The sequence below is a fragment of the Gopherus evgoodei genome, chromosome 6, assembly GCF_007399415.2.
Source record: "Gopherus evgoodei ecotype Sinaloan lineage chromosome 6, rGopEvg1_v1.p, whole genome shotgun sequence".
Lineage (NCBI taxonomy): Eukaryota > Metazoa > Chordata > Testudines > Testudinidae > Gopherus > Gopherus evgoodei.
The window spans coordinates 131,267,432-131,292,394 of record NC_044327.1 but is presented as its reverse complement, the minus strand read 5'-3'; the positions used below and the strand labels follow the sequence as shown (position 1 = coordinate 131,292,394).

General features: G+C 46.8%; 1 protein-coding gene across 1 annotated transcript; it reads left to right on the top strand.

The window, feature by feature from the left end:
- The first annotated feature begins 4,569 nt into the window (after positions 1-4,569).
- LOC115653997 (aquaporin-3) lies at positions 4,570-24,519 on the top strand. Its single transcript, XM_030567899.1, has 6 exons — positions 4,570-4,770; positions 16,581-16,707; positions 18,137-18,274; positions 19,835-19,953; positions 20,865-21,082; positions 21,988-24,519. The coding sequence occupies exons 1-6, from the start codon at positions 4,663-4,665 to the stop codon at positions 22,154-22,156; spliced, it is 879 nt and encodes a 292-aa protein (XP_030423759.1). The 5' UTR covers positions 4,570-4,662; the 3' UTR covers positions 22,157-24,519.
- Positions 24,520-24,963: the final 444 nt, after the last annotated feature.

Sequence of the window (24,963 nt, the reverse complement as noted above, 5' to 3'; positions counted from 1 at the left end):
TGGGCTGGTGAAAGGCGGCAGATTGAAAGTCCTAGAGATGATATTTCCTGTCCCCAGCATGGAGAAGAGCCGTGTAAGCTTCCTTTGCGTCTGCTAGTGTTCCTTAACTCTAAGCTGTGGGGACCATTGCTACTGAGTTGGAGGGACCATCGCTAGGGGTTAGAATAGAGTGCAGCTTCCATCAAGGCTCAGTCAGTCCGGGGACTCTCTGCTAAGGGCTTTGTCTACATGGGGAAACTTAAGGAAATTAATCTGAATCATCAACCCATTCCCAAACATCTAAGCCACTGGCTAGGTAATAAAACCACTGAGAACAGCACAAACATTAATTAGTGACTCCGGGGCCCAGTAGGGATCTTGCGTCTCTAGCTGCAGTGAGTCACTCTCACAACACCCAGTGAGGTAATCAAATGTCACTGTCTCCATTTTACTGATGAGGAAACAGGCCTGGGGAGATGGAAGCGACTTGCTCAAGGTAACAGAGTGCAGCAGATTTGGGATGAGAACTCTGGACTTCCTGTCCCCTCTGCCTGGGCTCATTCCCTCAATCTCGTGAATGTCTAGAGAGTTGAACATGCCCATCTCGAATGTTGACACTAACACTACCCTCTGTTATCAGCCTACCTCTGTCACCCCACCGCCTCACCTCTGTCATAATGTCTGCACCCATCAGCTTAGGGTCCCCAGGAAACCACAGGGGGACATTTCCACTCTCTTGCTTTCCAGTATGTAGCAGAGGTGCTCAGGAACTCCAGCGAGGGGGGGGCTGTGTAAGCACCTGGACAAAGAGCATTACTGCCCACCAGCTGTGCTCTCTCTGGTTCTGTGCCTGCACTATGTTGGCACTCAGGCCAGGTCTACACTCAAAAGTTAAGTCGACTCAGCTACGGTTCTCAGGAATGAAATATCCACCCTGAGTGATGTAGTTAAGCCGACCTAATCGCTGTTCTCAGGACTGGCCCTAGCCCAAATGGCTCCCCAAGCGAGGAGCGTCTTTGGCGCCTCCCCCTCCACTTGTTAAACTTTAGAATATCTTATTTTTTATTGCATTTGTAGCCCATTTCACAACTTGGATGCACAATTCATATGCCTGATTTATCCCTGTCATATAAGATGATACATTTGTATGCTAGGATCTGTAAATCTGTATTTATTCATGCCGTATATAAGCAAATAAAAAAAATAGTTTCCTCCAAGTGTACGGAAACTTTTTAATTTTAAGAATAACTGAAATGTACTAACATCAAGTCATCAAACACTACGCATTAAGCACGTCAAAAGAAGTACAATATTTCTTTTATATTGCTGTGTAGATATGGTGTTTGCTAGATATCTCTGGCGTCTCATTAAACACGTACCTTTACTGACACTCTTCAAGTCTTCAGACAAAAGTACACTTTCCCAATTACACAGTAAAACAAGGTTCACAGTACCGCAGCTGAGCTCTCACCTCATTTTTCTATCTCACTCACTGACTCTCTGGTGACGCCCCGCCCCATAGGTGACTACATTTGAGGAGGTTCGAGGAAAATGTAGTTCTCAGACAATCTGGAAGGTTCCATGAGATTCTACCAAGGTCCAGAACATTCTAGGAGGTTACTGAAAAATGAATCCACATACGGAATACCTGAAACGTTTTACTTCAAATATTCTGTTTTTCTTTTTGTCGCCAACAACAAAAACAGCCCCCCACGCCTGGTGCTCACCAAGCCCGGCTCCCCAGATGGTCATCTGGGTCACCTGCCCCTAAATCTGGCCCTGCCTGTTGTAGACAGCGCTCGGTTGACAGAATTCTTTCATTGCCTAGCTACTGCCTCTGGGGGTGATGGATTAACTACCCTCCCGTGGCTGCAGCTGTACTGCTGTAGCTTCTTACGTCTAGCCACCATCGTCCTAATAAGGGCATGAGTCTGCACCATGTGAGATCAAGTCAGAAATAAATGAATGCTAAGATGAAGGGGGTCGCACCGCTGGGACAGCTGAGCAAATGGAGCAGCCATATGATTGCTGTAAAGCACTCGATGGGCCGTCGACCTTTTGGTTTCACTGGGTTTACGTGTCTAAGTATGGCTTATAGGAGCTGGCCCAGGGCTTGCAGCTGCCCTTTGAGATGTTGTTGGCTTAAACAGAACACTTTTATTGCTGGCCGTCACTGTTTACAAATAGCTAGGCTTGGAAAGATTAGATTTTTATAGGCAAATGTCCGTAAATGTTGATTTCACCAGGCACGTACAACCAGACGAAAAAATATTTCCATCGATCGTAATCAGAATTTACAGCGAGGCCAAGGCAGAAAAATACTGCATGAGAATTTCTGGCATGAGTTAAAGGTATTGACTTCATATATTTTGACGTGATGTTAACAATTTGTGTTTTAATTGTTATAAAGCTTTAACATTTTGATCATCGGCATTTTTCCTCCTTAAATAATGAGTGTTTGCACCCCCACTATTTTCTGACTCTGCATAATTTCCCACAACTGTGAAAATTTTAATCGCTACAAATAAAATGAAAAAAAGACTTCCAGCCCATAATCTCCCACAACTGTGAAAACTGAAATGGAAAACAATAGGGGAAAATGCTTAAAAATAAACAACAACATAATCAGTTGAAATAATACAAAAATAAGAACTGCAGTCTGCCGAGCCTACACAGAGAGGAGGCATCAAAATGAACAAGCAGATTGGAGTAGAGATAAGAAACGAATGAGAAATAGGAGCTATGATCGATCCTGTGTGGATCGCATGATGGATGGCCAGAAAGCGACAGGGAGAGATGGAGAGAAACAGAGAGGAGAAGGAACTTTGTTCCTTGCAGGCAAGTTCATAAAAAACTCAAGTGCAACACAAGTCTCCGGGCCTAATCCGGAGCCCACTGGAGTCAGTGGAAAGACTCCCATTAACCTCACTGGCATTGGATCGGGACCTGTACCCATGGCAGGGAATGTGGAAGAAAGAGAAATGATAAACCAGGGGTGGCCAAAAAACGCTGCAATGGCAGAAGCCCTGAGGTCCATCCCCCCCAGTCTGGTAGGCAGAGAATGAGGGGAACTCCGTGAGCTGTACTCTGTCAAAGAGCCACATGGGTCTCGTGAGCTGTGGTTTGGCCACTCCTGCGATAAACATTCTTGTTGTTGCATTTTCACCCAGATGGTTTGACAGCAGTTGAGTCTTTCCTGTGTTCTGGCCTCCTTTTAGTTCCTCTGTCCGGCTGCAATTTACATTGGGAATAAAGGTGTATTAATGATTGCACTCAAAATCACCACTTGTTTGGTGAAAAGGTCAATGGTTAATAAAAAATGCCCAGAAATCCTTGTGCAGGGTGTGGCTTTATGCAGGGTGTGTTTCCGGGGAAGAGGGAAGCAAAGCAGGGGACATTTTTTTCACAAGCAAAATTGGCCAATTCCATTTCTTAGGCCCGGATCCTGCTGTTCAGCTCTGGCTCGGAGCCCCAGTGAAGACAGGGATCCACGTGTAGGGATCATGATTGGGGCCCTAAGTTGGAATTTTTACTACTTAACTAGGAGAAATGAGGCCTAACTAAGAGCACGTGGCCTAATGAATCTTTCATCCATGCTGTCTCGAAAGCGCTGCCCGGGATTACAGAAAGAGGAGGCTGAGATTAAATAAAAATGAGGACTGATGATTCATTTCAGACAGATTCCATGAAACATGCCAAAATAGTGCTGGTGTAAACCCGGCACACAGCCCTGCATGGAGCACAGGCACTTTCTGGCAGACGGTTTGCTGATTTCATGGTGCAGCACCACCTATGGGTGGCTCCTGATAACGGATCTGCTCTCTCTCTTGCTTTCCTAAGAAGGGGCGTGCTGAAGTGAATGCACGGCCCATGGCGCAGTCCCTCAGCCTTGGGGAATTGTGAAGGTTATGCAGACATGCCACACGTTTGGCTCTACGTCCAGACCTGGAGGTTAGAGCAAGGGTTTCGAGTTAGGACCGTTTCTGGACCCAATTCTCACTCCATTACACCAGTTTGATGCTGGTGTTAGGTACTGAGATCACTGGACTAAAACCGGAATGAGGGAGTGGAGAATCAAGGCCTCGTTTCCCATGATTTTATTGCAAGAGCGACTAACAAGCCCCCACACTGCATAGGAGCTTAAGTCACCAAGAAGCTGACAACCTATGAACAGCTCTGGTAGGGCGGAAAACAGAATTCATTGTATTGTCAAGAGTTGAGTCTGTACATGCAAGTTCAGCTGCTGTGTTCGTATAGGTGGGTCTTCTTGGCTCATCTGAATTGAGAGTGGGGCAGATTCAGCTGTATGTGCTGTTGGAAGAGCATGGAAATACTGCAATCAAGATGTGCAAGTCTCTGCACTGTTTCCCCCCCTCCGCTCCCCCAGTCTCCTTACAGCGCTCCTGACACTCCTGCATCTGCAGCCTGTCTATATGAGTAATAATAATTAAAAAAAAAACCAAGCAAACCACCCCCTCAGTCCTATGCTGAGAACAAAAAGTTGCAGTCAAAGAGAGGGTGGGAGGGGTGTGGTTACTTAGGGGCGGTGTTTCAGGGATATCTCAACTTATTTATGAGCAAACACAGGGCTGCAAGGATCAGAGTTCCACACCAGGCTGAAGAGCTGAAAGCTAGCCAGCCACCTCTGTGCCAAAGCAGGGCTAGAAGGAAATCTCAGCTACCATGGGGAGGCAAAAGGAAGTTCTCGCTAGAATTGCAGAGATGCTGAGGATCAGAAACAAACTTGTGAGGCAAGCACTGGCCGAGTGCCTGGGGACCCTGATTCTGGTGGTAAGTTTGCCTTTTACTACTTAGGATACGGTTGTGTTGTTTTGGAAACCTTTTTATTAAGGCATAGTTGCAATGAAAACGTTAACATACTACATAGTACGTTGCTTATTCAGGACCAGGTTAATATTCCATGAATTGGCTAAGATTCTGACTTGCTGGCTCAGTACTGTTTAATTGCAGTCATTTGGGTGCAAAGCTAAAGTGATATGACAAGGGAGTCACATTCATCCCTGGAATTTATACCAGAGATGAAACTGACCAGAGGACTCACAGGGTCTAGAGTAGTAAAACCCTGATGTTCTGTGTGAAATTATGTATGAAAGTTGGTAACCAGTCAGTTTTAGAGTTGCTTCCAATTTCGGTGTGATGTATGAATCTTCTGAAGTATTGAAAGATTTAACTTTCTGTATGTACAAGCAGCAGAGTAGACCAAAGAAGGAGGCACATGTGTGAACAGCAAGTGTATTGCTGGGAGGAAATTGCTCTCACGCCTCTATGTATTTCTCTGATCTTGAAACTGTCTGAACTTTAAAGAACCTTTAAAGAGCCATCTAAAGGAGAGAAGATACATGAAGGGGAAAGTTCCTCTTCTTGGATTGTTTTTCTTAAAGCACCGTTTTAAAAATGTGCTGTTGTTGAAAGTGTTAATAACAGTTCTCAGCAGCCTGTCCTGGGATGGAGTGAGAGGGGGAATAGCAGGGCTGTTTTGTGGCTCACTGCAAAATACTAACTGGGATGGCTGAATGCCTACCTCTGCTTGCCACATGTCTAGGATCGGAGAGCTATCCCCCATCATATGTTAATGGTAAATAGACACAAAAGATTCACTGCTTAGACCCCAGGACAATATGTGCCTTGATGAACGGGTTCAAACCCGAGTGCTTAAAGTTGGGAACCTGCGTCTATATCTGGGCATTTAAATCACGAAGTTATCTGATACAGGGATGAGAGCTGAGCTCTACCACTGGTATCTAGGGGTATGTCTACGGCTCCAGTGCTTCAGCTACACCTCTGTAGTGTAGATGTTTCCTGCCACAACGGAGTGATATGGTTAATTCACCTGTCTGAGGGGCAGTACCTAGTTGACAGAATAATTCTTCCATTGACCTAGTTGCATCTACATCAGGGTTAAGTCAACCTAACTACTGTGCTTAAGGTGAGAAATTTTCCATGTAGCTAGGTCGATCTAATTTCTACGTGTGAACTAGGCCTAATTCCAAAGTAGTTGCTAGTACTCAGCATCTCTGAAAATCAGGACAATGGTTTAAGTGGCTAAATATGGATATAGGTTTATTGCTCTAGGCATCCAACTTTGAAAGTATTGGCCCTTCCACATATGGTAGGTAGGTATATAGATGACACTGCAGACAGGTGTAATTTGTCTAATTTGCTGATATTCTACTACTGGCCAGTTAATGATTGTGCATCACTTTGAAGATATGTGATCAGATTCTGATCTCATTTACCAAGGTGTAAATCCTCAGCAATTCCATCAACTTCAGCTGAGCTACTGTGGATTTATATCAGTTGAGATCAGAATTGGTTCGGAAATTGTTCAGTAGCCGGAATAGCTAAGGGTGGTGGAAACTTTGAAAAGCTCTATGCACCTCCAGCCACCTCCCGAAAATGGAAAATGCCTCTTGCATTTTAAAAAGCAACAGGGGCAGAGAGGCGGATGTATCTGCTGTACATCTCGCTGCTCAAGAGAAGCAGTAGAATGTTACCCTCTCTAATGGGGATGCCGTGTTTCCCATAGCATCATTTTTGTATCTGCGGAAAGACCAACTTTTGCAATAACTACTTGCAACCAAGTGGCCATGCTTTGCTTTGAGAGGATTATTTGGAATAAGGATGGGCAGGAGCTGATTGAATGATTGTGCAGTTTCTGGCTGTGAATCACCGGTGCTATTTGGCAGGGGAAGAAAATCAAGCTCATTCCAGCTGCTCAGAGACTGATCCAAAATCCCCTGGCATTTGGGGTGTGCGCGTGTGTGTCTTGGGTTTGGATCAGGCCCCTCCTGTACAACTCCAGGAAAATGCATGTGTTCTTCTAGGGGCTGTAGGTAAAAGTTGGTGAAAGTGGCAATGGGAACAACCCGAGGCACATCACCTGTTGTGTTTTACTAGCCCTAATGAGCAGAGGAGGCACGGCATTCATGGGTCAGTGGTTTGGACAGAGCTTCTGGAAACGGTTAGCAAAGAAAAGGCAGGATTTAGAGTCAGGCTGGCAGACTCTGAACTCATGCTTACAGGGTTTGTGGAAATGACAAAAACTTTTTTACAACTTCTCTTGGAAATACATCTGCTGAAGACAGATAGCAGGGCACTGCCTGTGAGGCTTCACACATATCATGGATTGCATTGGAATCTGGGGTTAGGAGCCAGGAGCACCTTCCAAAGAGATTCAATGCAGGGAGGCTGCTTTGCTCCACCCCCTCCCCCCGCTATTTCCAGCTTCAGTCTCCCCTAACATTGTTAAATGTATTCAGTGGCTGTATTTAATCTCTGGCTGTCAGAGAAGAGGTAGGAAAGGGCCATTTCAAAAGGCTGATTGATGATTCCCTTCTTGCTTTTTTCAGTTTGCTCCCAGTCCCAGATCATCCCTTTGTTCTGGGGTCTGGTTAGCCCATATTTTCCTTTCCATATAAGCCTGGTAGCAGGTAGGGTTGGTTAATGCTGGGATCTGCCTGTGGTCCTTTCCATCCCCAGCTTTGAGCCCACTGACTACCTTTTTAGTGTGAATACACTCAGACACCTTTCCGAGTCTGGCAGTCTCCACTGGAGGAACAATACTGTCTGGTGGGAGCACAGCCTGGGTAGCTAAGCTGCCCTTATGGGAGTCCCAGCAGGCTGACTCTCACCCGGCTGGTGTGTGGAGTGGTGCATGTGATCATGTGTAAGTGAAATATGTTTATTTTTATCAGGTAATTTTTAACCTCCCACAGAGCCCAATCCCAGCGTCTGTTTGCACCCATAACTTTCATTAACATCAGTGGGGGGTTTGGCTGTGCAAGAGATATAGGATCAGGCTCAGAGTTGGCTGGATTTGTCCCCATCTCTCCGGGTTTAGTGTACATTAAGGTTAATATTGAGAGTGGGCTTAAGGTTTGGCTCCTGCTCTCACTGAGGTCAAACTTCCATTGACTTCAACAGGTGTGGGACTGTGCACGTAACGTTAGGCCTGAGTTTTGGAATGGAAGATTTGTGACACCCAAAGGCACTGGACATGGTCCCGGTTTCTCCCCAACAGATCTCTCGCCTTTGGCTGGCACAAAGATCTCAGCGCCAAGAGAGGCACCTTACCCTGCAACAAATATCTGCATACGGGAAGCATGTCAATAAATGTTCCTCCTTCATAGATAATCAGGGAAATCATGCAGCAAAAGAAGCCGAGGAAATTAGTTGAACTTACCTAAAGATTCCAGTCACTGCCATCTCTCTTCTCATTTTAGGAGGGGGCAATTTATGCCCCGGTGCCCCTGCAGTTCAACAAATTATTAAAATCTTTTTTTCCTACTTCGTCTTCCTTCTTGCCTGCTCCAAAGCGCCACCTACTGGCAATAGTTAAACAATGCAAATATCAAACGAATTTCATAAGCCGGTTGTTGTTTGTATTATTACTGTAGCAGCCAATTAAAAAAAAAATTCCATCAGCCCAGTTTTTTGCACCCGGCTTAAAATAAAAGGGTTGCAACTGTTACATTGCTACAGACCTGCTTTGTTTGAAACACTGAGGCTAGCTAAAAGGTCAGACTTTGTATCCTTCCTATCTGGCTGGTATAATAGTTTAGCTCTCTGACGGACTTTGCATGGTGGATTAGCTGGTTTTCACTGTTGTTTAGACACAAGGAAGGAACAAAGAGCAGTTTTGAATCCAACTCCCTTGGTCATTCTTCAAACAACTGGTCTGATGAAAGACTTTACTGTTACAAATTGGAACTTCATGGTTGTAACTATGCCACATGTCATGGAAACCTGAATTTCATAGCATGATTGTAGGGCTAAAAGTAAAGGAGAATCTTCTTCAGTTGTTAGCAGTATAAGGCCTATGAGACATAGTTAAGCTGTTCTGATTCCATCCAGTAGAGGGCAGCAGTACTCAGACATACTAGGGAGTTTGCTACACCATATTTGCTTTATCTAGGACTTGGAAAGGCTGGTTTGCTTTCAGTCTTGCTAAGCATGGCCCTTGCATTATGTTAATATTTTACTAGAGTTTAAAAAACTTAAGTGTAAATTCAATCAACTTCGAGCACCAGCAAAACTGTCACATGCAGGTCATAATACCACAGTGCTGAAAGAGTGGTCATAGTGGACGTGTCCTGTGGGCAAGGAAGTCATGTAAGGAAATGGCAATAAGACCACCTTCCCTCTAGTGCCTTTCATTTGAGGATCTCAAAGCACTTCACAAGCCCTAACGAGGCCACCCCCACTCCAGTGAAGTAGGGGAGTGTGATTTCCCCATTTTAAAGATGGGAGAAATGAGGCACAAATTAACAGCCTGATCCTATGCCCACTGTACTCAGTGTCTTCCTTCCTTGCTGCAGGATCAGGCCTTAAATGACTTGACCAAGACATCATGGGAAGTCTGTGGCAGAGCTAGAAATGGAACTCTGGTCTCCTGACCCTTCGTCCTGTGCATTTGCCTTTCTACCGCAAATCAGTGGGGAATGGTTGAGCTTGCTTTAGTGGGAAAAAGTAGCGTATACATTCTGCCTTAACAGACTCTTCCAATGCCATTTGTTATAACTTTCTTACACGGGGTGAAATTCACCCCCTGTGCAGGGAGCCAGCCCAAGATCTGTGTACCACATAAACCCCACGTAAGCCCTCTTATCTCTTGAGTTCTTAAGTGGTGCATAAGCCTTGGGCTGCGCCTCTGCACAGGGGGTGAATTCCAACTCTTCTGCAGAAAGATCCATTACAAACCTTATTACTGACTCTCCCTCATCCCCCTCCCCTCTTTTCACTGCGATGGCTGCTGCAATATGGCTCTGAACACATTGAATATAACTGTGCTAGGTAGGGGGCAGACCGACAAGATGATTATAGCCTGAAGAGTTATGAATTCAAAGCTATGAACGCATGTAGATTTGAACTTTAAAAGGAGGCAGGTTTGAAGCTGAGCAGGGCCCAAAGCCCCTTGCAGCTTCTGCAATGATTCCACCATTGGAGACTGCCACTGCCATGTGGCTCACAGTATTTGGCCAGCATAATAGGCACTTGAGTTGCTCCCAAAACTCCATGGAGCTCAGCTGCACCAGCACCACCCCTCTGATTCACTGCTGACGTGTAGCTGGGACAGCTGTGAAGGAAGCCAAAGGGAGGCTTTGCCGTGGCAGGGGTGGCTCTAGCCTTTTTGCTGCCCCAAGCACGGCAGGCAGGCTGCCTTCAGCAGCATACCTGCGGGAGGTCCCCAGTCCCGCGGACTCAGCATACCCGCCGCCGAATTGCCGCCGAATCCGCGGACTGGCAGACCTCTCGCAGGCAAGCCGCCAAAGGCAGCCTCACTGCCGCCCTCGCAGGGACCGGCAGGGCGCCTCCCACGGCTTGCCGCCCCAGGCACGCACTTGGAGCGCTGGTGCTTGGAGCCGCCGCTGTTCAGTAGGCTTTCAATCAAGCTGTAGCTTTGCAAAAGAAGAGGGTGAACAGAGCCAGCTGCAGGATGAGGGCCCCAGACCCACCCAGCCTCAGCCATTTGGAGGGAGAGTCCCTTGTTTGGGGTCCAGCTTTAACTCTCATTGTGAGTGGGCGTTTAACTCTCGTGTGCTGCACGGACCTGCTGAAACTCTTCCTCCTTCAACCTGTCATCGCAGCTCAAGAGTTTTCAACAGCCTTATTCAGGTGACTTGGCTGCAACCCCATCCGAATCTCCTTCCCATTCATTGGTGCAATCAGGCTAGATTTACACAAGGGTCATTGCCTAATCCCTGCTCTCTTTGCCTGCTGAAGAGAACAGTTGTTTCTCAGACGATAACACTAGGTCGGGTTGTGCCAATGCTACAAAGTCTTCCCAGATTAATCCAGGGACCAGGGCCATGTACATTCAAGAGCAAATACGTTCAGGTCAAATACATTCCATTCTATGCATCTGATGAAGTGGGTTCTAGCCCACGAAAGCTTATGCTCAAATAAATCTGTTAATCTCTAAGGTGCCACAAGGACTTCTGTTCTTTTTTCAGGTCTTTTGTGGCTCCTTTGTAGCTGCCAAAAGGAGCCACTTGGCAAGGAAAGGTTAATCAGAGAGCTGTTGTGCAAAAGAATGCCGGTGATTATCCCTTCTTGAGTGTGCAAACAGAGTCACTCTTCTCCAGAGCTGTTTATAAACCCATCGGTTATGTAATCTCTCCAGTATTATTTACCCATTTCTGTTTCCTGCCAAAGTCTTGTACTACCTTCGTCAGCTCCGGACCTTTCCAATCTCAGGCCTTGTCTTCTCCGCTAAGAAGGGTGTGGGGTGTTTTTTTATCCCAGGGCAGGTCTACATTACTGCGTATATCAATATAAAGGATGTTGCGCAGGGGTGTGAAAAAGCCACCCCGCCAGCAATGCAAGTTACACTGACCTGCGTCAGTGTAGACCAAAGGTGGGCAAACTACGGCCCGCGGGCCACATCCAGCCAGCAGGACCGTCCTGCCTGGCCCCCAAGCTCCTGGCCCATGAGGTTAGCCCCCGGCCCCTCCCCTGCTGTTCCCCCTCCCCGGCAGCCTCAGCTCACTCGCCTTGCTGCCAGCGCAATGCTCTGGGCAGTGGGGCTGTGAGCTCCTGGGGCAGCCTGACCTGGTCTCTGTGCTGTGTGGTGGCGGCGGCAGCATTGCCCAGCTCCAGCCGGGTGGCGTGGCTGTAGTGCTGCCAGCCACCGGTGCTCTAGGCAGCGCAGTAAGAGGGCAGGGAGCGGGGGAGTTGGATAGAGGGCAGGGGAGTTTGGGGTGGTGGTCAGGGGCCGGGGATGTGGATAGGAGTTGGGGGGGAACAGGGGATTGAACGGGGGCAGGGGTCCCGGATGAGCAGTCCGAAAGGAGGGGGGGTTGGATGGGGCGGGCAGGGGTTCTGGGGCAGTCAGGGGACAGGGAGAAGGGGTGGTTGGATGGGGCAGGGTCCTGAGGGGGCCATCAGGAATGAGAGGAGGGGTTGGATGGGGCGGTCCGGGGACAGGGAGTGAGGGTGTGTGAATGGGTCAGGGGTTGTTGGGGGGGCTGTCAGGGAACAAGGGGGGTTGGATGGGGCAGGAGTCCTGGGGGTGGGCAGATAGGGGGTGGGGGCCAGGCCATGACTCCCTCCCCTAACCAGCCTTCCATACGATTTACAAAACCCGATGTGGCCCTTAGGCCAAAAAGTTTGCCTGTCCCTGGTGCAGACCGTATAGGACTGGGCAGTATTCCTCCCTACAGTGCTGCAGCTGCTGCTCTGGATCCCCCGAGTGGTACATCTGCTGCATTACATGGTCTTTGGTGCTCAGGTACCACGGTGATGAGTGCCCTATCAGGGTCTGATCCAAAGCCCTTTGAAATCAGTGCGGAGAGATTCCCATTGACTTCAGCGGGTGTGGAACCAGTCCTTACGTAGGCACATACACAGAATCATAGAAATGTCGGGCTGGAAGGGACCTTCTCCAAGTCCAGCCCCCTGCCCGGAGGCAGGACAAAGTAAACCTAGTTCATCCCTGAGAGTGGCAGGTGTTTGTCCAACCTTTTCTTATAAACCTCCAGTGGTGGGGATTCCACAGCCTCCCTGGGAAGCCTGTTCCAGAGCTTAACTACCCTTGTCGTTAGGAAGTTTTTCCTAATATCCAACCTAAATCTCCTTTGCTGCAGATTAAGCCCATTCCTTCTTGTCCTACCTTTAGTGGACACAGAGAACAACAGGAGTCCTTGTGGTACCTTAGAGACTAACAAATTTATCTGAGCATAAGCTACAGCCCACTTCATCGGACGCATATAATGGAACATATAGTGAAGATATATATCTATATATATCTCTTTATATATACACATACAGAGAACATGAAAAGGTGGGAGTTGTCCTACCAACTCTAAGAGACTAATTAATTAAGAGAAAATACTTTTGTAGCGATAATCAAGATAGCCCATTCCAGACAGTTTGACAAGAGGTGTGAGAATACTTACCATGGGGAAATAGATTCAATGTGTTAATGACAATTGATCACTGTCCTCTTTATAACAGCCCTTAATAAATTTGAAGACAGTTATCAGGTCCCCCCCATCAGTTTCCTTTTCTCAAGACTAAACATGCCCAGCTGTTTTAACCTGTTTAACCTGTTTTAACCTTTCCTGACAGATCAGGTTTTCTAAACTTTTGACTGTTTTTTGTTGCTCTCCGATTTGTCCACAACTTTCCTAAAGTGTGTTGCCCAGAATTGGACACAATACTTTGCCTGACCAGTCAAATGCATAGATTTAACTTAATAAATGCCCGTGGGAGTAATGTTAATACTTCACAGTGAAGTGGTTTCGTACATTTTATTAATACTCCTAAAATAATCATTGAAATCGTCCCGCGGAGCATAAGGGACCTGAAATATAATAGCAGATCATGCGAGAGTGCGTGATGCAAACCTTGATACCGGAGCTTTTTATTTCGATGGCGTGTGTGACAGTTTATTGGTAACATGAAAATGCTGGAGCTGGGGTAGCTAGTTAAAGTCAACAGAGCAGGGTTTCAGCTTCTCCATATTTCACACACATCATCCCTAGCAGCAGGTTCCCAAGGAAAACCTCTCACCGTGGCCCTAGTGAATTGCATTTAGAGCCTTGTCAGTGTGGCTAGATTCCAGTGATGCTAGACTCCAGCCTGAGCCCAGACATCTGCACAGCCAGCCTGAGGGTCTAGCGGCTGTGTGGCCACACCCTCAGTAAACTGCAGGACAACAGAGCAGCCATGGCGAGTGTAATTTGAAATGCTTCCTAGGGTCAAATGCAACTGATAGAAAGGTGTGTGTGCGCGGTGTGTATGTGTCTTGTGGAAGCCACTGGGATCAAGGTTCGGCCAGGAGTTTATCACCATTCATGGGGGAAATGGGCATTAAAATCTCATCCACTGGCAAATTTGGAATTTATTCAGGCTGAGATCAAAGGTCTTAGTGGGAAATGTGGGGTAATTTTACATTATGGTATTCTGCAGCCTAAATGTATGTAGATTACTATCAAACTCCATCAATTTGCAGGACTGCCAGGTCCTTGAGCATGAGAAAAATAAATATTTGCCTAAGAAAATAACCCTGAATAAACTAAAAGAAAGAAGACACACTCCAGACATTACAGCTTTGAGTGCTCTCCATCCACTCCCTGTGTGTGGCCAGACACGGCAGCTGAAGGGACCACCTGAGAGAGGAGTACAACAAGAAGCTACAGAAGCAACCGAATCTTCAACTAATATTATCTTGGAAGTGATTTACGTGTCAGAAAGGAAAGGGAAGAACCTCCCATTAGCTCACTAGCTAGTAATTGTTGGCTTCATAACGCACGTCGGATTTCACCCTCGGTACTCCACTGAGTGCAGGCCGAAAAGGCAGTCTAGTGGTTACTGCGCAGGAATGGGAATCAGGATGCTTGAGGTCTGTTTCTAACTTTGCCACAGGCCTCCTCCATCCCTGCTTCCCCGGCTGTAAAGTCCGGGTAATAGTTCTTCCCCTTCTGCCTAGGGCCTGTAGATCTCTTTGAGACCTTAGGTGACAGTTACTCATCAAAGGGCAAAATATTGGAACATGTCTGGGGTCTCTTAGCTGGGGCTTCACTGCCGCAATTCTGCTGCTCACTCAGTATTTGGTGGGCTTGGTACTCAGAGCCTCCTGGTCCCAAAGAATAGTGCGCTAAAGGAGAACCACTTCGAGCAGTGCCGGGCCTATGACGTGCAGACGAGGAGATCTCATTCCATCCAGTAGAGGGTGCTCTGCATCCACCCTAGTCAGTTCACCACAGTGCCATTGTAGGTTCCTTTGTTGTTTTCCTTATCTGCAACCTGAGTCTGTGTGGGTGGAGACCTGGGCTCTTTAGTTCAGAGGGACTTAGGTGTGGGAAGTCGATCTAGTGAGTCAACCTGGAGTCTATCAGACCATTCCAATCTCTGCCCAGGAGATAGCAGGGCACGGTGTTTATTTTGTTACTCTTTCATCAGCTGTCAATTGTATGGGAGAAGAGAGGTTACGTGGGTTGGATTCTGGGTCTGATACCTTGCTCCCAGGGCTGGCAGCCGGCTGCATCCTTCAGCCCTAACGGGGAAGAGCCACATGTCACTAGTAATGGAAGAGGCTTCAGGCCCTGGCTCAGAGCATCCCTGAACTTTAGGAGGAAGTCAGCATACAAGCTCTGGGTCCTCTGTGTAATTAGAAGGAGGCAATCCAGCACAGCTACAGAGCCTGATGCTGAGCAGAGCTCATGTTCTGCAGTGTAAATCAGGAATAACTCCACTGAAGCCCTTGGAGATACACCGGAGATCAGGATCTCCCCCCATGGGTTAAATACAAGCTAATGATTCAGACACCAGCTATAATCTGAAATGGGCTGGATTGCTAGCGAGGTGGAGCGAGACGAGGAGGAGAGAGAGCATTTTAACTCTTGGACATGGGCCGGAAATGAGGGATTGACCCCAGCAAACATCCTTGGGCTGCTGCTTGCTTCCTCCTTTCACTGCATGCAAACAGCCCTTATCATCCTGTGCAAATAATCGCCCGCTCACCAAATACTTTCCAGTCTCCAGCCCTCCTAAGGAAGAGGCGAGGCACAGCGCCTCTCACAATGCCAGAGACAAGGTGTAATTTACGAGGTGCCTGGACTGAAGCGTTTAATGTCTGTGGTTGTCTTAGTCAGGTTTGTGTTACGTGCAGCATGAAGCCCCCTAAGCAGGTTTGCGGGCTGTAATCAAGCGTTTGAATTGCTGTGTAAATCCTAGCACCAGCTGATGGTGGACAGTGTTCTTACACCATCCAAGCTTTGCCTTGCTGACAGCTGCAGACCAGCACCTGTGCTGCTGGGAACTCCTTATATCAAGTGTATTGTCATTACAATGTTTTCCAGCCATGTATAGTCATCTCTGCAAATGCCAGCAAAGTACCAACTGATCCTGTTTCCAGTCCAGATCCACTGATTTCAGTTCCATATAAAGAAGGACTGCAGGCTGGGGACAGTAGAGTTAAATGCATCATATAGAGTCCCTAGGTGTGTGCTAGGTAAGGGAGAAAAGAGAGATGCAGGGCAGAATGGTTGAAAGTTGGAGGTCTCTGGGGGAAGATTTTGATGGTTTTATTAAAGGGAGAGTTCGGATAAGTAGGAGGCCAAGAGGAGAGATGCATCTTGGGATGGAAGGCTTTGGGAAGGGTTAAGGAATCAGCTAGGTACAGATAATCAGGAAAGGGAGTTGGTGAAGGCAGCCTTGAGGAAGGATGTACCAACCACTGTGGAGAAACAAGGAGAAGTGGAGACAGAAAAGAGTCTGGTGTTTTAAGAGACCAGGGAATTGGCTGGAGGCAGCAGAGAGGGGTTTGGAGAAGACTGGCAAGCCTATGGAGGATCTTGAAGACCAGAAGGGAAAGTATTTCGTAGGTATCAGAAGATGGAGGTGCTCAAGTCCCTAGCAAATTCATGACCCTGCTCCCTGGCATTTTCCACCCAAGCCAGCAAGTTTCCCTGCAGCCTTTCCCATTTTGTACTGCAGCACAAACACACCTAGTGAAGTTGGTCATGGACTTGGGCTGGAGAACTCCAGTGGAGAGCACTCAGGAGTCCTTGGCCAGTTTCTTGCTCCTGAAAGAAAACCCATTGGGCCAGTTTTGATCAGTTCTTTTCTTCTTTCAGTTGTTTGGCTGTGGCTCGGTCGCTCAGATCGTTCTCAGTAGAGGAACCCACGGAGGCTTCTTGACTGTGAACCTGGCCTTCGGCTTTGCTGTTACCCTTGGAATTCTGATAGCAGGGGAAGTGTCAGGTATGTGGCTTCCACTTCACGGCTTTGCTGCAAACCTAGGGCTCCCTCTTGCTCTAAGCTCCCAGCCATGCGCAGTTGGGGATCCAAAGGTCAAAGAGTATTGCTTCATAGTTAGGGCCCTACCATATTCACGGTCCATTTTAGTCAATTTCACAGGCATAGGATTTTGAAAATCATAAATTTCATGATTTCAGCTATTTAAATCTGAAATTTCACAGTGTTGTAATTGTAGGGGTCATGACCCAAAAAGGAACTGTGGAGGAATCACAAGGTTATTGTAGCGGGGGTTGCGATACTGCTACCCTTACTTCTGCACTACTGCAGGTGGCACTGCTTTCAGAGCTGGGCAGCTGGAGAGGGGCGGATGCTGGCCAGGAGCCCAGCTCTGAAGGCAGCACTGTTGCCAGGTATTGTCACCTTTACTATTGCACTGCTGCCTGCACAGCTGGGCCCTCAGTCAGCAGCCACCACTCTCCGGCTGCCCAACTCTGAAGGCAGCAGTGCAGAAGTAATGGTGGTATGGCATGATATTGCCACCCTTACTTCTGCGCTTCTGCTGGCGGATCACTGCCTTCAGAGCTGGTGTCCAGCCAACAGCCGCCGCTCTCCAGCCACTCCACTTTGAAGGCAGCGCAGAAGAATGGCAATACTGCAACCCTCCTAAAATAACCTTGTGACCCCCCCAACTCCCTTTTGGGCAGGACCCTCAATTTGAGAAACTCTGGTCTCCCGTTTTAAATGTATACTATAGTGTAGGGTAAAAGCACACAAAAGACCAGATTTCATGGTCCGTGACGCGTTTTTCATGGCTGTGAATTCGGTAGGGCCCTACTCATAGTTAATAACATAGTTTCGTCTCTGCATGCATGCAACCGACGAACCCACACTGAGAAGAGAAGAGAACCCTTTTTTGGTCATTTGTTTCTCAATACTTCTTGCTCTTTGCAACTGTCCACCCACCCTTTTGCTGAATGCCTGCTTCTGGCACAGGAGAACCAATGTGAGTGGACACGACTATCACTGTTGGAAGTCAATGGCAAAGACAGATAGCTAGATAGATTCAGAGAGAGCAACTCGTTGTTGAGAGCCTCACTGAGTCATAGAAATTAGAGATGGAAAAAGGCCTGCTGGAGCACTGAATCCTTTCCCCAGTCCCGTTCCCTGCAGTACAAGCTCAAAGGCTTTATCCCGTGTGTTTCCCTAAAGACCAGGTATTGCCTAGCTCTGGGCACGTGGATTAACCTAGTGCTTCCAATGAACAGCGCCACATATCTGGCCTGGTTTTCAGCGGCTGCCCTTCCTTCAAGGGCCAGCAGCTGCGCTTTTTACAGGAATGCAGGTGTGTCTTTCTGAATGTGTTGGTCCCTTTCCATGTATTCTGGGGCCAGATCCTAAACCCAGAATACACTAACGAGAAACTCTTTCCCAGGTGGCCACTTGAATCCTGCTGTAACTTTTGCTCTGTGCCTCATGGCCCGGGAGCCGTGGATTAAGCTGCCTATTTACATCCTGGCACAAACCCTTGGTGCTTTCCTAGGAGCGGGCATCGTCTTTGGCTTGTACTTTGGTAAGTGAACAAACCATTCGGCTTTTATGCCATCCCACCTCACTCTGTTCTCTTGTGCTGCGAAAAATATCTTCCTCGTCCATATTGGAGCATTTTCCTGCAGTTGGGCTGACGGTCATCCTAGTATCTCTGGGCTTTTCCAGGGTGATCTCGCATTCAAAGCTCACAAAATCAACCGCAGGCCCCCATGTAACATCTTCACGATATGTGCTCTAGCAACAACATTGTGACAGTTGGCTTTATCCCATCAAGGAAATTCTATTCGGAGCCGTCCCATGCCTGATGTTTTTGTGTCTCCTGATTGGCAGCCTCTGGGGTGACACTCAATTAACTCCTCTTGTTTTACACAGCCAAGAAAAAGAATAAATAAGGATTAACATCGAGGCAACAGTTAACTCCATTACCTAACAGAGTGCAAACAATCAGTAACTAACAGAGTTTGTGATCCAGCTTTCCTGATTGAATGAGCTGGTTAGGGCTTGTCTACATGGAAGCACTGTGAGGTCCACAAGGGTGTGAATAGAAGACCATGCTAATGTGTCGCCCTCTAACTGACCCAGGTAGACCTTGCTGGCATGAACCAAAAGGCACCAGTTCACGTTAACGTAGTCCTGTTTGAGGGACTACATCAATGCAATCTAGGTACCCTTCAGCTCACGTCAGCAGGGCCTACAGGAGGTAATTCAAGCACGACCCAATAGAGAGCTCTACAATTCACATCCCCGTAGACCGCAACGTGCTGCCCTGCAGACAAGCCCCTCTTGGGTGCTACAGTTAAGGCCAGTTGGTTGTTAGGCTCTATTACTAACTGTTGTGTGTTTTATACCTCTAGCTGCTGTTGTTTAAAATTAGAAAACATTCTCAATAATCAATTGTTAATTAAATAATTAATTTTATTAAAGATCAGTGACAACTCCTTGAACCAGACTTTGGCTTCAGATACACATCCCCTTCACGTCAATGGGACTTGTGCATGCGTATCTGAGCAGAGACTCCGGCTCATTATCATCTCTAAATTGAGAGCATTGCCCACTGCCGTAACAGTCATAGAGTTCAAGGCCAGAAAGGACCCCAGATCATCCAGTCTCACCTCCTGTGTATCACAGGCCACCAACACCACCCACCCAGCTACCCACACACCAAACCCAACAACCAGAATGAGACCAACCTGTTACAGCCCTCAGGAGAGAAGTCACAGTCAGACAACAGGAAAGACCGAGGTCAATGTTAAGTGTTACTAAATTATGGGACATGATTATTCATCCTATAGCAGGTGCTGAGCCTGTGAAGTCTGCACAGGATGTTGAAGAAGTCATAGGGCCCCGGTAGCCAACAGCTGCTAAGTAGCTGTGTCTCCTGAGCGGCAGTTGGCTGTATTGCAGCCAGTGCTCAGTAATGTTTATGATGGACAAATATTGTGATTCTCTATTGTAATATTCATAGGTTTTAAGTCCAGAAGACTTGTTAGGCTTCCCAAATAACACCCCCTGCCCCGGATTCTGCTGTGTTGTTGAACAATCAGGCGATGAATGACTGACCCAACCCTGTTTTCCATTCTAGATGCCATATGGGCTTTTGGCAATAACCAGTTGTTTGTACTGGGACAGAATGGCACTGCTGGCATTTTTGCCACATACCCGTCTGAGCATCTGGATGTAGTGAATGGATTCTTTGACCAGGTAAGAGAGTTGAGGGTGCTGGTAAGAGACCTTGCAGGACAATCCTGGGCCTCTCACTCAATTTCAAGAGGAACAATGCTGCGTTTCCTGGGATTTAGATCAGTGATATTCACCAGTCAAGACCCAATAATCCACTGGTCAGCATGAGGATCAGAGTGCCAGGGTGTGCCTGGGTACAGGAGGATATAGGTGGCCAGAATGCGGTCTGCACATGGAAACAGACTAAAATTTGGCCAGGACACCAGGGCTAAGACCCCTACTCTAACAAAATGTGCCCTAGGAACTGTAATGGTCACATGGGGGCAGAACCCTGGTTTTATTTCTCTCCAGAAAAGTAGCATCTTCCGACACATAGTGCCACTATACACCATGCTGGGTCACACCTACAGAAGGAATAGTAATAGTAGCATGAGGGGAACCATGGATCTCTGTGGTACCTTGGTCTCCTTCTAAGTGTCAACTCTGACTGACCTTGTTTAGCTTGTGAGATCCTAGCCAGAGCTGGTATCACTGCAGGCCACTAGAGGACTATTTAATGTCCTCCTTGTGGTGCAGTTTCTCCTGCTGATGCGGCTAAGAATGCATCCTTAGACTCATGGGAACTCAAAGACCCAGCTCTCTACTCCTAAGAAGCTTTACTGCGAAAGAGATGTTCTCTGCTCCAAATGTTTCCATGAGGCTATTGCTGAGGGTGGGTTCTTTTCTGGATATGTTCCCTTTGCCATAATATTCCCCACTTCATATTCCCTTTGGTGTTCCCTGTGTTTAATGAGATCACATCCTTCACTATCTCTGTTCATCACCCCAGAGGATAAGATCTAAACATTCAGCATTCCACCCAGTAGCTAGGTGACTTTGTTAAAAGACTGATCAAACCTCAACCACGTCTCTCTCCCTCCTTTTCCTGCTAGTTCATTGGCACAGCATCCTTGATTGTTTGCGTCTTGGCTATTGTGGATCCCTACAACAACCCTATCCCCCGGGGCCTAGAGGCATTCACTGTTGGCTTTGTGGTCCTGGTTATTGGGACATCCATGGGCTTCAACTCTGGATATGCCGTCAACCCAGCCAGGGACTTTGGGCCTCGTCTTTTCACCTCCATTGCTGGCTGGGGCATGGAAGTGTTCTCGTAAGTGTTTTCTCCAGGGAGCGCGGGTTACTCAGCTCTGATGGGATCAAGGCACATGGTGGCCAAAAAGTAACTTACCCAAGCACTTCTGGAAGTGGCTATTAGAAAAGGGGAGGGAGGAATAGCTCAGTGGCTTGAGCCTTGGCCTGCTAAACCCAAGGTTGTAAGCTCAATCCTCAAGGGAGCCATTTAGGGATCTCAGGTAAAAATCTGTCTGGGGACTAGTCCTACCCTGAACAGGGGGCTGGACTAGATGACATTCTATCTCTTTAAGATCATACTGCCAAGCCTTTTTTAAAAAGGGACACCTAAGCAGTCTCTGCATTTTGAGGCACCTTTGGGGTCACGTTAACATTCCTAAAAGGCATTAATCTCCCTTCCTGAGCAATGAGAAACAGCCAGAGCAGAGCCCTTTCCAGAGATCAGAGCTTATGCCCTGGTTTTGCTATCAAGCAGTGGGCCTAGGAGCGAGCAGTGGAAGGGCAGCCATTTCCTGAACATAAGGTCCTTTGGAGACTTTCCTGGCTATTGCCAAATGGAAGCGATGGGGAAACAACAGGGCAGGGGAAAGTCCTCTCCCTACTGATGTGGGTGGGACAGCACTGACAGCTCTCTTAAAAGGCTGTATTCATGCTCATGCTTAGGAAGTCACTGTTCTCTGATAGGGTGATAGCAAAGCCAGAGAGAGCCCCAGTTCTCTGGGTCAGTCAAGCTCAGGGGTGGACATTTTCTAGTGCCTAGATGACTTAGGCACCTACATCCCATTTTCATAAGGGACTCAGGCACTTAGGAGCCTACATCTGATTGAAAGTCATTGGAAATATTCGAAGATGCCCAGGGTTTGGGTAATTCTGGTTGATGTCCTGCTACCCATTCCTCATCTCTCATTTTCTTGTGTCTTTCAGTACTGGCAAGCAGTGGTGGTGGGTCCCAATCGTGGCCCCTTTCCTTGGGGCAGTTGCTGGAGTGCTGGTTTACCAGCTGATGATTGGATGCCACGATGAGCCGTCTCCACCATCCACTGAGCAGGAAAATGTCAGGTTGGCCAACGTGAAGCATAAGGAAAGGGTCTGAGGAGGCTGGCAGATATGGACACTTTTCACAGGACTGCAGAAACCAAAGAAGAGAAGGAGAAGAAGGAGAAAGATTCAAGAACAACAAGAGACTCCACTTCTTGAGATATTCTGTCCTAGTTTCTTTGTACACCCTGATGTGTTTGCTTTAGAAATTTGCCCATGAGCCTTTGCCAAAGGCACCATATAATCTCATCTTGGTAAAGGGGGGGTTGGCAGTGCAGTCAAGTCTTTAGAGTGCTGACCTGACTCAGACAACCTGAGTTCTAATCAGGCTTTGCTATTGGCTTACTGCGTGACCTCGGGCAAATCACTTCACCTCTCTGAACTTGTTTCTCCATCAGCAGGGTGGGGATGACGAGGCCTCCTCACACGCAGCTTTATAAAGGGCTTAGAGATCAACGAATGAGAATATCTAAATGCAAACGAGAAGCAGGCGGTTGCTGTTGAATTCATTCCTGGTGCAACTCCACTGAGGTTAATGGTGTTACACTAGGGATGACCGTAGCCCATTAAATCTGTAGTGCATGCCATTAATAGCATAGCATTAAGATCCACATCAATCAGGCTTTGCCTAGGTATAACGTCACAATAGAGAGAATGCAACAATGCACTGGACTTTAATTTTGTATAAGGACAAAATCTTTACAAGCCCACTTCACATGGATATTTGATCCTCAGCGTTCACTGGGTCACCGAAGACAAGATTTAGGAAAACACTAATCCACCAGAAGCTTGCCTGGGAAAGCTTCCTTCCTGAATGCATTAGTGATTCTTTCGCATTAGAGAGGCTTATACAGGATTCCAAGCTTATAGTCATGTTTAATTGAAAACATGGTGCTTGACTCTCGATAAGGCTGTTTGTTTGTGTAAATTTCACATTAGCTTTATGTACATAATGCCAGGACAGGGAAGAGTTAATTCAAGGGTGACATAAGGCAGTTGTCTATTCACTGACCTGCTTTCTGATACTATCATTGCATTTTCAAAGTACAATCATGTTGGCAGAGAAATTCCAACTCCCATGTTATTAGATCATTTTTGATACCCATAGCACCACGTTGTAAGAGCATCTCAATTCCCATGGTGCCACATTGTAGCTCCAAGTCTCATGGCATCATGTTATTCGATTGTCTTTGAGATCCATGATGCCCTCTTGGCAGAGAATCTCTAGTTCCCATTGTGCCATTCTATGTGACCCTCTTTGATACCAGTGATGGCATAATGTCACTCTCTGATTCCCAAGGCATCATATTATTAGAGACCCCTTTGATAACTGTTCCTTTAATGCATGAATTCCTTTTAATATGTTTCTCATATGCAGTACATATTTACAGTCAGTAAAACTTTGTATTCGTTCGTGCTTTTTGTGTGTGTCAATACTGAGACTGTAAAATGACTGTGTCAATTTTATTTTGTTTATTTTTAAACCACTTCCAGTAAACTTTGACACTTAGAAAGGCATCAGTGACAATAAAATGCCTGTCAGAGTGCTCTCACCCCCTTTTGTCTCATGAGAATCTGTAAAAGGAAAGGGAAATCTACCTTTACTGGGCACAGCAGCTGAGTGCTACCTTCATGCTGTATTCCTTTCCTTCTGAATTGTACTTTTGAGTGCAAAGGTGAGGTTATGCAAAGATCAGGGATATGGGAAGGACCTCTTACAGATGTAAAATCACGCACCCACTCTTGTTAATACGAAAACCAAGAAGCCAGCCCATAGAGTGCACTGGGAATTGGTAATAGATTTGCTAAAAGACAAGGAAAAGCACAGGATGAGATGAACCTAGGCTGGCTTTGAACACCCTTTAGAAATGAAGAGCATCATGTTCTTGCTTATATCAGAGGAGCAGTCATAGTAGAGGAAATAAACAGAGCTTTCTTTGAATCTCAGCTCATTTCAGTCTAATTTGGAAGAGATTAACCCTATTCTAGGTGCATATGGAGATTCAAGGTCAAGAGATGTGTGTTCCATGTGCAACAAAGATCCGTATGGCAACCCTATAAGGATGGCAGATTAGAGAGTGTTTTAGGCCACACAAAATCTTAGTACATGGTTTTAGAACTAAAAAAAGAACAGGGGTACTTGTGGCACCTTAGAGACTAAGTCATAATGTTACATTCAGATGGCACCTTCAAGGGCAGCTGCTATTCCTGTCAAGTTGTAGTCCTGTTTGCACTCACATTAGATACCTGGAAAGAAAATTGTTGTGAAAGCTATTCTTTGAGTTTGTGCGTTACTGTTAAAAATAGAGTCCTCTTTCCTTCTTTCATACTTCAATGTCAAAACAATGAGTTCTTTTGAAGATACCTCTTCACCACTTTGTTCAACTGTAAATGTCCTCGTAAGCTTTTGTAATAAATTTATTTTGAAATAAGAACAAAATCTACTATTATAAAACACACTTTTTTTTTAACAGTGAGGATAATTACTGGAAGAGATTGCCAATAGTTGTGGTGGATTCTCCATCATTTGGAGTCTTAGGCCTGGTCTACACTGGAGGGGAGAGCGGATGCCACAGGATTCTTTGCTGCTTTTACAGATCCATACTAACACGGCTACCCCTCTGATCAGTTGATCCAAGCTCTGAGACTCGCTGCCATGGGTGAGGGGTTGACGTCTAGCTGTTCCCTAAGTGGCTAGAGCGTCAACATTTTATTCTAGGCTGACTAACCCTTCTGCGGCTGCTGTCGGCCTAGCTCTTACAGCATGGGGAGCAACTCTAGGGAGAGACAGGAACAATCTAGCTGGCTAGATGTCCTCCACTGACCCGGGCACTGCATGGTGATCAAGTGGCATGTGTGAGG

Coding starts and splice junctions, on each gene's coding strand:
- LOC115653997 (XM_030567899.1), top strand. CDS start 4,663: ATGGGGAGGCAAAAGGAAGTTCTCGCTAGAATTGCAGAGATGCTGAGG. Junction 18,275..19,834: donor CGTCTTTGGCTTGTACTTTG/GTAAGTGAACAA, acceptor TTTCCATTCTAG/ATGCCATATGGGCTTTTGGC. Junction 21,083..21,987: donor TGGGGCATGGAAGTGTTCTC/GTAAGTGTTTTC, acceptor TGTGTCTTTCAG/TACTGGCAAGCAGTGGTGGT.